Source organism: Leucopleurus acutus, assembly GCF_964270905.1.
Source record: "Leucopleurus acutus genome assembly, chromosome: 14".
Taxonomy (NCBI): Eukaryota; Metazoa; Chordata; class Mammalia; order Artiodactyla; family Delphinidae; genus Leucopleurus; species Leucopleurus acutus.
In genome coordinates, this window is record NC_139156.1 from 33,955,601 (window position 1) to 33,970,895 (window position 15,295).

Sequence of the window (15,295 nt, forward strand, 5' to 3'; positions counted from 1 at the left end):
TTTCTTCCAGGTTGTCCCTTTTTTTGCCATAGAGTTGCTTGTAGTAGTCTCTTAAGATGTTTTGTATTTCTGCGGTGTCTGTTGTAACTTCTCCTTTTTCATTTCTAATTTTATTGATTTGAGTCCTCTCCCTCTTTTTCTTGATGAGTCTGGCTAGTGTTTTATCAATTTTGTTTATCTTCTCAAAGAACCAGCTTTTCGTTTTATTGATCTTTGCTATTGTTTTCTTTGTTTCTATTGCATTTATTTCTGCTCTGATCTTTATGATTTCTTTCCTTCTGCTAACTTTGGGTTTTGTTTATTGTTCTTTTTCTAGAGCCTTTCAGTGTAAGGTTAGATTGTTTATTTGAGATTTTACTTGTTTCTTTAGGTAGGCTTGTATACCTATAAACTTCCCTCTTAGAATGGCTTTTGCTGCATCCCATAGGTTTTGGATCGTCGTGTTTTCATTGTCATTTGTCTCTAGGTATTTTTTGATTTCCTCTTTGATTTCTTCAGTGATCTCTTGGTTATTTAGTAATGTATTGTTTAGCCTCCCTGTGTTTGTGTCTTTTACTTTTTTTCCCCTGTAATTCACTTCTAATCTCCTAGCATTGTGGTCAGAAAAGATGCTTGATATGATTTCAATTTTCTTAAATTTACAGAGGCTTGATTTGTGACCCAAGATGTGACCTATCCTGTAGAATGTTCTGTGCGCACCTGAGAAGAAAGTGCAATCTGCTGTTTTTAGATGGAATGTCCTATAAATATCAATTAAATCTATCTGGTCTATTGTGTCATTTAAAGCTTCTGTTTCCTTATTTATTTTCATTTTGGATGATCCGTCCATTGGTGTAAGTGAGGTGTTAAGGTCCCCCACTATTATTGTGTTACTGTCATTTCCTCTTTTACAGCTGTTAGCAGTTGCCTTATATATTGAGGTGCTCCTATGTGGGGTGCATATATAATTATAATTGTTATATCTTCTTCTTGTATTGATACCTTGATCATTATGTAGTGTCCTTCCTTGTCTCCTGTAACATTCTTTATTTTAAAGTCTATTTTATCTGATATGAGTATTGCTACTCCAGCTTTCTTTTGATTTCCATTTGCATGGAATATCTTTTTCCATCCCTTCACTTTTAGTCTGTATCTTTGTCTGGTTTTGGTATCAGGGTGATGGTGGCCTCATAGAATGAGTTTGGGCGCTCACGCCAAGGAGTGCTTCCCAGAACTACTGCTGCCAGTGTCCTTGTCCCCATGGTGAGCCACAGCCACACCCCGCCTCTGCAGGAGACCCTCCAACACTAGCAGGTAGGTCTGGTTCAGTCTCCTCTGGTGTCACTGCTCCTTCCCCTGGGTCCTGATGTGCACACTACTTTGTGTGTGCCCTCCAAGAGTGGAGTCTCTGTTTCCCCCGGTCCTGTTGAAGTCCTGCAATCAGTTCCCACTAGCCTTCAAAGTCTGATTCTCTAGGAATTCCTCCTCCTGTTGCCGGACCCCCAGGTTGGGATGCCTGATGTGGGGCTCAGAACCTTCACTCCAGTGGGTGGACTTCTGTGGTATAAGTGTTCTCCAATCTGTGAGTCACCCACCCAGCAGTTATGGGATTTGATCTTACTGTGATTGCGCCCCTCCTACCGTCTCATTGTGGCTTCTCCTTTGTCTTTGGATGTGGGGTATCTTTTTTGGTGAGTTCCAGTGTCTTCCTGTCAATGATTGTCCAGCAGCTAGTTGTGATTCTGTTGTTCTCGCAAGAAGGAGTGAGAGCACGTCCTTCTACTCCGCCATCTTGGTTCAGGGCCTTGCAGGCTGAAGCGTAAGGAGGGGCTGAATTTCCTAAAGCACAGGCTGGTGGAGGCTCTTTGGGCTGAGCAGGAGCTGGAGCTGGAGCTGCAGCAGGAGCGGGAGCCGGATCCCGCGCTGAAGCCTGTAGCCAAGGCGAGAATATCTGCTTCTGGTGTTGCAGCTGCCCAGGAACTTCTCCGAATTTGCACTAGGTTATTTCAAACTCCATAAATTAAAACTGTTTTGATTACATTTTAATCATCCAATATTGTATTTTAAATAAGTCAAAGACACTTTTTCGTACAAAGGATAGAAAATAAGCCCATTATTTATCTTTATAGAAACTTCAAGCAAGTATTATTAGGCTCATCAATTCATGGTCTATTCCCATTGATAAAAAGAAAAATGAGTGATTCTACAAGTGTAGCCTGATTTTGTTTTTGCTCTTCTAATTCTGAGTTAGTGATTTATAATTCAGTGAGAAAGTAACAACAGCCATTTAAAATAACATTTTTAATAAAATATCTACAAAATGGTTTTTTCCGGTTTCTCTTCTTTCTCTTCATCTTTGGGGGAAAAAGTACAAAGTGAGATCTGCCACTGATGCTTCTATTGAACCAAAGCCACTTTCTCCAGCAGATAATTTGCCATGCAAGGTAAGTAGCAAGGTTTTCAATTTCCTTCAAAACAAAAGCTTTTCAGTACGGAGATTAGGTTAAACCTAACAGGATATCAGATCAAATTCTTTTTTTTTTTTCTTTTTTTTCTTTCTTTTTTTTTTTTGGCTGCATTGGGTCTTCGTTTCTGCACATGGGCTTTCTCTAGTTGTGGTGAGTGGGGGCTACTCTTCATTGCAGTGCACAGACTTCTTATTGCAGTGGCTTCTCTTGTTGCAGAGCACGGGCTCTAGACATGCAGGCTTCAGTAGTTGTGGCTCGCGGGCTCTAGAGCACAGGCTAAGTAGTTGTGGCTCACAGGCTTAGTTGCTCCGTGGCATGTGAGAACTTCCTGGACCAGGGATCAAACCCGTGTCCCCTGCATTGGCAGGCAAATTCTTAACCAGGGAAGTCCCAGATCAAATTCTTACATGCTCAGGACTTTTCAAGTACACAATGGGGAAGTATCTTTGAAGGCATGGGTGGTGACCATAAAAACTGAGAAAGACTCGGCTGGTAAGGGGCTGGAAGAAATAATAAGTAAACATATAACAATTTTGTTTAAAAAGAGTTAAGTGGGAACAAAACAGGCACACATTTGAAAAGGAAGCCTCTCTTGAAATCAGTCCCACTATTTATCTAACAAGTTAGAAGTTGTTAACAGGAAAGTACACTGATTCTGCTCCCACCTAGGATGTAGAAAGCTGAAAAAACCATTGTTGGCATTCTAACAAGAAAAAACTAGACAAACCACACAATCATAGCTTTTCTGAACCAATCAGAGAGCTGTCTTAGGACAGCCAAGCAATCTGAAGAAAGAGAGGACTTCCCAGTGAGAGACAGGGATGAGCAGTAGCTGACCTGGGAGGAGGAGACACCAGATACCATGCAAGCAGGTAAGAAGAATTCAGCTAAAATATTTAACAAATTGCCAAAGGTTTAATGTGAGCTAGGACGAAAGTATAGAACCCCCGGGAGCTGCAGACGCAATGAGAATTGGCACAGACTAACAGGCTCTTCACAGACTTTACCAGGTGCTCAAGAAAAACAGAAGCCCAGGCAGGAGACCAGAGAAAGCCGCCATTTGTGATGCATGCTTGGAGAAGAGAGCAGCCACCACTACAAAAAAAGGCGTGAAGCTCTGCCCAGACCCTTCCTCCTTACAGACCAAAGCCATAGGGAGAAGGGTAGAAAAACCTGTGGCTCCCAGGGAACAGGTGAAAACCACTGTGACTGAGATCAAGGTAAAAAAACAAACAAAACCCTCTACGTCTAGGGGAGGAGGAGGAAACTCTCTCCTGCAAAGAACCTGCCAAAATTACTGGCAGAGTTTTGCTACCCCAGGGAGGGACAGGATCACTGAGAAAGTCCAAATCCCCTGAGACCCAGGACACAGGGCCTGCTAGGACTAAAGCTGGACCTGGGCAGCAGAAAACCCTCCGCAATCCCCCACTCCAGGACAGCAAGACCCAAGAATGAGGGAAGGGAAAAGCAGTCTTCCCATGGCAGAAGGCCAAAAGTGTGCTCAGAGACTCTTCCCCAGTTCAGGCACACAGGGAAGGCTGAAAGCTGAGGATGGAGTAGGAACACTGAAAAAGCCCTCTAGCAACCTAGCTCCTACCCTAATCCAACTACTGAAAACCAAAGTTAAAGAGAAAAATTTGAAGGCAGCCAGAGAAAGAAGACATTAAATGCAGGAGAACATAGATAAGAATTACACACCAGGCTTCTTATTAGACACTGTGCAAACCAGAGGATAATGGAGCAACATTTTTAAAGTACCGAAAGAAAATAACTGTCAACCCAGGATTCTACACCCAATGAAATATCTTTCAAACATGAAGAAATTTTTAGAAAACAAAAATGACAGAATTCATTACCAGCAGTCCTGTACTATAAGAAATATTAAAGGAAGCTCTACAAGCAAGAGGAGTATATCAGAGAATCTGGTATCATACACAAAGAAATAGATCTACAAAAATAAATGAAGATCTCTGGAAATGGTTAAAATAAAAATAAATAGAAAAACATTCTTTCTCTTATTTTTAATCTCTCCAAAAGATCATTGTCTTTCAAAAAGAAATATAGTACTGGTGTATTGTGGTTTTATTGCAAATTTGAAAGTAAAATGAAAACCACAGAGAAGATGAGAGAGAATAATTAGAAGTGTGCTGTTGTTAGGTTCTGAAGCTATATATGACTCAGTGTAATTTTTTTGAAGGCAGACTGTGATTAATTCAATATATATATTGTAAGCCTTTGGAAAAAAATGAAACAAAAAACATTTTTTTTATTTGGCTGCTCTGGGTCTTTAGCTGCAGCATGTGGGATCTTTGGTTGCAACATGCAGGATCTAATTCCCTGACCAGGGATTGAACCTGAGCCCCCTGCATTGGGAGCATGGAGTCTTAACTGCTGGACCAGCAGAGAAGTCCCTAAACAAAATTTTTAATGGAGATAAAATGGATTCATAAAAACATTCAAATAATTCTAAAAGAGGAAGAAAAAGAGAAAAAAAGAAACAAAGAACAAAAGAAATGCAAATCAAAACTACAATGGGGTATCACCTCAGATTGGTCAGAATGGCCATGATAAAAAGTCTACAAAGAATAAATGCTGGAGAGGATGTGGAGAAAAAGGAACCTTCCTACACTGTTAGTGGGAATGTAAATTGGTAGAGTCACTATGGAGAACAGTATGGAGGTTCCTTTAAAGACTAAATATAGAGCTACCATATGATCCTGCAATCCCACTCCTGGGAGTATATCCAGAGAAAACCATAAGTTGAAAAGATACATTCACCCCAATGTTCATTGCAGCACTATTTACAATAGCCAGAACATGGAAGCAACCTAAATGTTTATCAACAGATGAATGAATAAAGAAGACGTGGTATATTTATACAGTGGAATATTACTCAGCCCTAAAAAGAATGATATAATGCCATTTGCAGCAACATGGATGGACCTAGAGATTATCATACTAAGTGAAGTAAGCCAGACAGAAAGACAAATATCATATGATATTGCTTATATGTGGAATCTAAAAAAAAATAAAAATAAAAATGAACTTATATACAAAACAGAAATAGACCCACAGACATAGAAAACAAACTTATGGTTACCAAAGGGGAAAGTGGGGAGGAATAAATTAGGAGTTTGGGATTAACATATAGCACTACTATATACAAAATAGATAATGAACAAGGACCTACTGTATAACTCAGGGAACTATACTCAATATTTTGTAATAAGCTGTAAGGAAAATTAATCCAAAAAAATATATATGTATGTATAACTGAATCACTTTGCTGTACACTTGAAACTAACACATTGTAAGTCAACTATACTTCAATTTTTTAAAAAAAGATAGGAAATAAAAAAATTAATTTGTACTGCTAAAAAAACAAAAAGAAGCAACAAAGAACAGAGGGGACAAATAGAAAACAAGTAGCAAGATTATATATTTAAACCCAATAATCACATTAAATATAAGTAGTCCAAATAAGTGAATTAAAAGATTGTCAGGCTGTATAAAGAGCAATTATTATCTATAAAAGCTCACTTCAAATAGAAAAGATAGACAATTAAAAGAAAAAGAATGGAAAAAGATATATAGGCATACCTCGTTTTATTACGCTTCACAGATACTGCATTTTTTCCAAATTGAAAGTTTGTGGTAAACCCCACATCAAGCAAATCTATTGGCATCCTTTTTCCAACAGCATTTGCTCACTTCATGTCTCTGTCACATTTCGGTAATTCTCTCAGTATTTTAAGCTTTTTCATTATTATTGTTATATTTGTTATGGTGATCTGTGTCAGTGATTTTTTTTTTGTGTGTGTGGTACGCGGGCCTCACTGTCGTGGCCTCTCCCGTTGCGGAGCACAGGCTCCAGGCGCACAGGCTCAGCGGCCATGGCTCACGGGCCCAGCCGCTCCGCGGCATGTGGGATCCTCCCGGACCGGGGCACGAACCCGCGTCCCCTACATCGGCAGGCAGACTCTCAACCACTGCGCCACCAGGGGAGCCCGATCAGTGATCTTTGAAGTTGCTATTGTAATTGTTTTGGAGTGCCACAAAACATGCCCATGTAAGATGGTGAAATTAATTGATAAATGTTGCGTGTGTTCTGACTGCTCCACCCACCAGCCATTCACCCATCTCTCTCCCTCTCCTTGGGCTCCCCTGTTCCCTGAGACACAGCAATATTGAAATTGTTAGGCTGATTAATAATCCTACAATGACCTCTAAGTGTTCAAGTGAATAAAAGAGTTGCACATCTCTCACTTTAAATCAAAAGCTAGAAATGATTAAGCCTAGTGAGGAAGGCATGTCGAAAGCTGAGAGAGGCCAAAAGCTAGGCCTCTTGCACCAAACGGCCAAATAGCCAAGCTGTGGATGCAAAGTAAAAGTTCTTGAAGGAAACTGAAAGTGCTACTCCAGTGAACACACAAATGATAAGAAAGAGAAACAGCCTTATTGCTGATAGGGAGAAAGTTTTAGTGATCTGGATAGAAGATCAAACCAGCCACAACAGTCACTTCAGCCAAACTTAATTCAGAGCAAGGGCCTAATTCTTTTCAATTCTATGAAGGCTGAGAGAGGTGAGGAAGCTGCAGACAAAAAGCTTGAAGCTAGCAGAGTTTGGTTCATGAGGTTTAAGAAAAGAAGCTGTCTCTACAACATAAACATGCAAGGTGAAACAGCAAGTGCTGATGCAGAAGCTGCTGCAAGTTACCCAGAAGATGGAGCTAAGATAATGAATGAAGGTGGCAACACTAAACAGATTCAATGTAGATGAAACAGCCTTCTGTTGGAAGAAGATGCCAGCTAGGACTTTCGTAACTAGAGAGGAGAAGTCAATGCCTGGCTTCAAAGCTTCAAAAACAGGCTGATTCTCTCGTTTAGGGCTAATGCAGCTGGTGAAGACATGAAGCCAATGCTCATTTACTATTCCAAAATCCCTAGGGCTTTTAAGAATTATGTTAAATCTATTCTGCCTGTGCTCTACAAATGAAACAAAGGCTGGATGACAGCGTGTCATTTTACAACATGATGTACTAAATATTTTAAGCCTACTGTTTGAGAGGTTTGAGAGAATTGACTTCAATTTTGAAAGAAGTACTTCTGTGGGTAAAATGCTATCAAACAGCATTGCATGCTACAGAGAACTAGTTCCTGAAAGAGTCAATAGATGTGGCAAACTTCACTGTTGTCTTATTTTAAGAAATTGCGACAGCCACCCCAGCCTTCAGCAAAGACCACCCTGAACAGTCAGCATCCACCAACATTGAGGTGATACCCTCCACCGGCAAAAGGATTATGACTCTCTGAAGGCCCAGATAATGAATAGCATTTTTTAGCAATAAAGTATTTTAAAATTAAGGTTGTACATTATTATTATTATTATATTTATTTTTTTTTTTTGGCTGCATTGGGTCTTCGTTGCTGCACGCGGGCTATCTCTAGTTGCGGCGAGCGGGGGCTACTCTTCACTGCGGTGCGGGGCCTTCTCATTTGCGGTGGCTTCTCTTGTTGCAAAGCATGAGCTCTAGGCGCGCAGGCTTCAGTAGTTGCAGCACACGGGCTCAGTAGTTGCAGAATGCAGGCTCTAGGGCATGTGGGCTTCAGTAGTTGTGGCACACGGGCTTAGCTGCTCCACGGCATGTGGGATCTTCCTGGATCAGGGATCAAACCCATGTCCCCTGCACTGGCAGGCAGATTCTTAACCACTGCGCCACCAGGGAAATCCCTATTTTTTTAGACATATGCTATTACACACTTAACTGATTACAGTCTATAGTGTAAACATAACTTTTATATGCACTGGGAAACCAAAATATTTGTGTGACTTGCTTTATTATATTCACTTTGTTGTGGTGGTCTGGAACTGATTCCACAGGCTTTCCAAGGTATGCCTGTATCATGCAAACACTAAGAAAGAGAAAGCTGGAGTTGTAAATCAACTATACCTCAATTTTAAAATTAATTAATTTTTTAAAAAGGAAATTAAAAATAAAGAGAAAGCTGGCGTATCTACATTAATATAACAGTTAACATTAGAATAAGGAATGTCACAAAGGATACAAAGGGACAATACTGATAAAGGGGTCGATTCATCCAGAAGTATAACAATTCTAAGGATGTATGTACGTCACAACACAGGTGCTAGAAATGGAAAGAACTGAAAGGAGAAATTTAAAAATTCACAGTTGTAGTTAGAGACTTCAATTTTTGTTTTTTGCCACACCGCACGGCTTGTGGGATCTTAGTTCCCCAACCAGGGATCAAACGCGGGCCCTCGGCAATGGAAGTATGGAGTCTTAACCAGCGGATTGCCAAGGAATTCTCAAGACTTCAACATTTTAATTAATAGAACAACTACACAGAAAAATCAGTAAGGTTACAGAAGACCTGACCACCTTATCAATCAACTTGGTCTGACATTTACAGAAAAATCCATCCAATGATAAAATACATTCTTTTCAAGTTTAATATTTTACTTAGACTTTACTTATCAAAGTCTAATATTAATGAGAACCTTTACTACCTCCCAGATAATCAAAGAATCTTTGAATCCTTTAGCTCTTCTTAAACTTCTTCCATCTTTTTTTTGTTTTTAATATTTATTTATTTATTTTGGCTGCTCTGGGTCTTAGTTGAGGCACACAGGATCTTCGTTGTGGCATACAGATTTCTTAGTTGTGGTATGCAGGCTTCTTAGTTGAGGCATGTGAACTCTTAGTTGCAGCATGCATACGGGATATAGTTCCCCAACCAGGGATCAAACCCCAGCCCCCTGCATTGGGAGCATGGAGTCTTACCCACTGGACCATCAGGGAAGTCCCATCCTTCTTCCATTTTATGTGCTATTCTTGAGGGTTTTAACTCCATATATATTTTAGACCCTATAGAACATTGTTATTGTTTTATAGTGATTATTTACCTTTCTGATGCATTTATATTTTCCATTGTTCTTTATTCTTTCCTGCATCTCTGAGATGCCATTTGGTAACATTTTCTTTTCACTTAAAGAACACTCTTTAGTGTTTCCTTTAGTGCCAGTTTGGTGATGACAAAAATCAATTTTCATTTCTTAGACACATAAGATGCTTTTAATGAACCATCATTCCTGAAAAATATTTTCATTAGGTATAGAGTTCTGTGATAGCAATCAGTTATTTTGTTTCAGCAGTTTAATTATCTCTATTGTTTTTACTTTCTTATTTCATTTAACCTTTTAGCAGTTTGCCTATGGTGTACCTAGGTGTGATTTTGCATTTATCTTGCTCAGGAATTATAGGGCTTCAGTCCCATTCTTTTCCCTTATGAGGCACTAATTATATGGATGTTAGATCTCTTCACCACATCCTGTTTCTTTCCTATTTCTCATCCTTTTGTCTTGCTATACTTCAGTGTAACAATTTTCTTCTAACCTATCATCCACTTTTTGAAACTCTTTTTAACTGTCTATCCAGCGTCTAAACCCATCCCCTGTATTCATAATTTATTGTAGTTTTCAGTTCTAAAATTTCCATCTGATTCTTTTTTTTTTTAATTTTAAAAGATCCTGTTTGGGAATTCCACATTTTGTTTGGGAATTACATAAAATTAAACATTTAAAGAATTTTGGTAATTCCCTGGCGGTCCAGTGGTTAAGGCTCGGTGCTTTCACTGCCATGGCCTGGATTCAATCCCTGGTCGGGGAACTAAGATCCTGCAAGCTGCATGGTGTGGCCAAAAATAAATAAATAAAAGATCTTGTTTGGCAACTCAATTAGCTGTAATTTCTGTGATTTGTTTTTGTTGTCTTTTCTGTGGGTTTTTGGTCTGTCTCTTGGTATACTAGGTTATTTTTTTAAATTAATTAATTAATTTATGGCTGCATTGGGTCTTCATTGCTGCGCACGCTTTCTCTAGTTGCAGTGAGTGGAAGCTACTCTTCGTCGCGGTGCGTGGGCTTCTCATTGTGGTGGCTTCTCTTGTTGCAGAGCACGGGCTCTAGGTGTTTGGGCTTCAGTAGTTGTGGCAAATGGGCTTAGTTGCTCCGCAGCATGTGGAATCTTCCTGGAGCAGGGATCGAATGCGTGTCCCCTGCATTGGCAGGAGAATGCTTAACCACTGTGCCACCAGGGAAGTCCCTAAAATAAATCATTTTAAAGTACATAATTCCGTGGCACTTTGTATATTCATAACGTTGTACAACCACATCTATCTAGTTCCAACACATTTCCAACATCCCAAAAGAGAACTTGATATTCATTAAGCAGTCATTTCCTTTCCCTCAACTCAAAACAGCCTTGGCAACCACCAATCTGTTTCTATGAATTTACCAATTCTGGATATTTCATAGAAATGTAAACACACAATATATGAATTTTTACATCTGACTTTTTTCACATAGCATTATATTTTCAAGATTTATCCACACAGTAGCATGTATCAGTGCTTCAATCTTTTCTATGGCTGAGTAATAATCCATTATATGTATATAACATATTTATCCATTCATATGTTGATGGACTCTTGGATTGTTTATACCATTTAGCTCATAGAGCTAACATGAACATTTGTGTACAAATTTGTGTGGATACATTTTTTCTTTTCTCTTGGGTAGATACCTAGGAGGAGAGTTGCTGGGTGAAATGGTGATTCTACATTTAACTTGTTTATGAACCACCAAACTTTTCAAACAGTGGCTGAACCACTTTACATTCCCACAGGCAATATATGAGGGTTCCCACTGAACAGCTTCACCACGACTTGTCATTTTCTGTTTTTACTATAGCTATCCTTGTGGATGTAAAGTGATATCTCATTGTGGTTTTGATTTGCATCTTCCTGAAGACTACACTTGCTGCTTTCAAGATTCTGTCTTCAGTTTTAACAGTTTGATTGTCTTGTGATCTCTTTGAGTTTATCCTGTTTGGATTTATTGAGCATCTTGGATGTGTAGATTTGAGTGTTTTAACAAATCTGAGAAGTTTTCAGCCATTATTTCGTCAAGTACTGTCTGCCTCTTTCTTTCTCTCCTATTCTTTTGGTACTCTCTTTTTGTAAATATTGGTGTGCTTCATCGTGCTCCACATGTCTCTTAAGTTCTACTTTTTCCTTCATTCTTTTCCCTTTTTGCTTCTTCAATTGGACAATTTCAATTGACCTAGCTTCAAGTTCACTGGCTTTCTATTGCCTGATCATATCTACTGTTGGAAGCCTCTAGTGATATTTTTCATTTCAGTTATCTTACTTTTCAGCTCCAAATTTGTATGGTTCCTTTTTATGGTTTCTTCACGGATATCCTCTATTTGTTGAGACATTTTCCTACTGGATTCCTTTAGCTCTTTGAGCATATATGAGACAGTTGATTTAAAGTCCAAAGTTTGTGCTCCCTCAGGGATGGTTTATGTTCATTTCTTCTGTGAATGAGCCATACTTTCTTTGCATAATTCCTAGTTTTTGTTGAAAACTGAACATTTGAATATTGTAATAGGGTAACTTTGGAAATCAGATTCTTCATGCTTTGGGGTTTGTTTTTGTTCCTTGCTGTGGGCTGTAGCAATTTATTTAGTGACTTTTCTAAACTATTCTTTTGTAAAGTCTCAATTCTTTGACTTACGTAGTCTCTAAAGACTTTTTTGCTTGTGTTCAGCTAGTGTGTTGACAGATTTTCTTGAATGCTAGTAGCCAAAAAATAAATATATAAAACAAGAATTAAAAGAAAAAAAAAATCCTCCCAGTCTTCGTAGGTTGGTTGTGTTGGAGCACTCCTTTAAGTGCTTAGCTAGGTCATTTTAAATCAGCTTAGCCTTCACTTCCTGCTTGTGCTGAGCCTAGAGTTCAGCCAGCAGTGAACACTTAGGTCTTCTCAGGTCTTTTCTAACCATGCAACTTGGCCTAACTGATGGCTTTCTCAGTTCCCTAGTATACACTGTTGTTTTTGAGTAGCCTAACTTCCCTAGGAAATTATCTCCCATTTTTTCCTCTCAGGCTTTAGGCACTCCTTTATTTACCTCAACTGTAATCCTTTGCCAAAGGTGGCAGCAGGTTGTTCATTTGCCTTACAATATTTTTGAGAAATACCTGCCATTTTTCCACCCTGAGTTCTGAGTTAGATGAAACAAAGGAAAGTGCCTTGCTTCAGTCCTTCAGGTTGGCTTAGACAGGTTTCAACAAACAACTTTCTGAGATTAAGATATCCTTTGCTCCTTCATGACCAGGGAACAGGGTCTCACTCTTTGAGAATGATGGGCTTCTGCATGTCTTCAAGACCACCACAGAGCTGGGAAGGGGAATGTAACAAGGGCAAGTAAAACACCAAAAAGCTTTCCTAGTTTTTAAGTTACTTTGTTCTTGATTCAACATTTGCTTCCAAGTTCTGACAAAATTGTTTCTGAATGTTTCTGCCTCTGAGGAGGAATGGGTCCTTGAAGCTACCTACTCTGTTTCTGCTGAGGGTTATTTTTTGAGTCCTTGACATTGTATATTAAAATTTACAGGGCTTCCCTGGTGGCGCAGTGGTTGGGAGTCCACCTGCCGATGCAGGGGGCGTGGGTCCATGCCCCGGACCGGAAGGATCCCACGTGCCACGGAGCGGCTGGGCCCGTGAGCCATGGCCGCTGGGCCTGCACGTCCGGAGGCTGTGCTCCGCAACGGGGGAGGCCACGACAGTGAGAGGCCTGCGTACCACCACCACAACAACAACAACAATTTACAGAGCTAATTTAAGGCTCTGGATGTTAAAATTCTCCAGATTTATTTTTGCTTCTGTCAGGCAGTTCAACCAGTTGCATTAGCATTCCTAGATAACTTTAAAACTTAGGGAATGAGATGACTTAAAGCTGGACTTCAGGCCCTGTGAGGCCCAATCTGTTTTTCATTAATCTTACACTAAATCATAGCCCCTTCAAGTGCAACTGAAAGCCGGGATGTTTACCAAGGCCCTTCTTCCTTGCTGGTACTTCGGTAGAAGTTTATTTTAGGAATTTTAATACAACTGGCTTAACTCTGTAAACATACCCATTGCCAAATAAGAAATAATGAGACAAATAAGTTAATGTAGAAACCAAATTTATTAATCATGGGTTTACTGAGGGTAGCTTATATTTTTAGATATTATCCATAGCTTATGTTGACATCTGATTTTGCAGAGAAATTATATGATCATTTTTATTAAGATAATTAGTACTCTGCAAGGCAAACTTAGTTCCTTGAAGTAGCAGATTTTCTAATTCTCCAACACGGTTTGGTTTTACTTAGCTATCAGAATCAAATCTGAATTTATACACTTAAACTTGATGTGTGTAAAAAATTTATTCTTCACATATATTCCTTCTAAGTGCTCTGGTTCTTCATGCTGAAACATCCCAACTTCCAGAAATTTGGCTGCCAGATCAAAATTGTCAGGGCCCTTCTAATAAGGGTTAAGATTTCAAGAGCGAAAAATATATACACACATATTTTATTATATACAAAGAAAAACAAAATGTTTCACCAGGTAAACGAATATAAATGATAGTCATAATTAATAGCTTCAAAAAGCACTTAAACACTTTGACCTTTTACACAAGATACAGGCTTCAAAATAGGGTCACATAGCCATTAATCAGAACTCCAGGTAGTTCTCTCATAATAGCAATCTATATTCTGGAGAAGATGGCTTTTTATGAACTCTGTGGGGACTAATGTGTTAGGCCTCATAAAGGAATGAAATGCTTTCATATCTAGGGGGAAACAAATTAAAATATTGAAGGAAGGGATACTTCTAGGGTTGTGTTTATTGTTGACAGCAATTTTAGAGATAACCACAGCAAAGTGTAAAAGATTTCTAGGTAAAATTCTGGCTATCCCATAATAATAATGGATACCATTTTGTAGCGCTACAAATGGTTTGGTGACAAAAAAAGGGAGAAAGTTTGCTGAGAAGGCAGAATGAAACAGTCTAGGGAAGGAGGTAAGCAAATAAACATAATTAAATCATACAAAGAAAAGAAAGGATATGGTCCTTCCTAAAACCATGCACTGGTGATATTTACCTATATAAGTTCAAGCCTAAAAGAACACTGCAGCTTCTATATATCTGCTATTTAGTAATATACTAGAAAAATATTTTTCATTTGTTATGAAAGAGCTATTTTATATCAAAAGCTAGAAATACATATTTACTCAATGCAAATCCCAAATGAAACCCAACTTAATATACAGTAAACTACAGCAATGACAGAAAAAATGGGTAGATAATAAATTCAACTAAATTTACAGTACTGCCTTGATATTTTCTACTCATTTTTAATCTATACACAAGGCTCAAGTTCTGGGGTTACAGGTTTTATTTTTCATTTTTCTTAGAAAGTAAAATTACCAGTCCTCAAGTTAACTAAAAATTGTTCTGGGCTCGTAGAGGTAATCTGCTCTTCGTAACAGATTGCTCTATAGTTTCTTCTACTTTAGACCTCTCCAGCGGATTAATGCCTCTGTTTTCTTTATCTTTTCCATGTGATTTTTTATGCTGTGGATTTAAGGGGGAAAATTAAGTCAATATAAAGTAACATCTGATACATATTAATCATATTCTATTTTCAAAGTTCTCTGGTTTATAGGCAAGAAATTAGGTGTGGAAAACTTCAGAAAACACTCAGCACAAATTTGAGCCAACAATTTGGCAAGTAGAAATGAATGCCTTCTTCATTTTATTACCAAGAGGGGGAAGAAAGAAATATTAATTTTCTGTATGATTTTCCAAGGAATAATTACACATTTTACTGTAGGGCAATGGTTCTCAGTAGGGAGATTTTGCACCCCAGGAGACATTTGGTACTGTCTGGAGACATTTTTGGTTGTTAAAACTAGGTGGTTGCTACTGGCTTCTAGTG

General features: G+C 38.8%; 1 protein-coding gene across 1 annotated transcript in view; it reads right to left on the reverse strand.

Moving 5' to 3' along the window:
- Positions 1–14,799: 14,799 nt before the first annotated feature.
- KIF11 (kinesin family member 11) overlaps positions 14,800–15,295 on the reverse strand; it is a gene marked incomplete at both ends in the record, with an annotated part of 48,266 nt that continues 47,770 nt past the window's right edge. The window contains one exon of the mRNA XM_082854180.1: positions 14,800–14,931. Within this exon, the coding sequence (XP_082710306.1) occupies positions 14,800–14,931 (132 nt within the window). The remainder of the gene's footprint in view (positions 14,932–15,295) is intronic.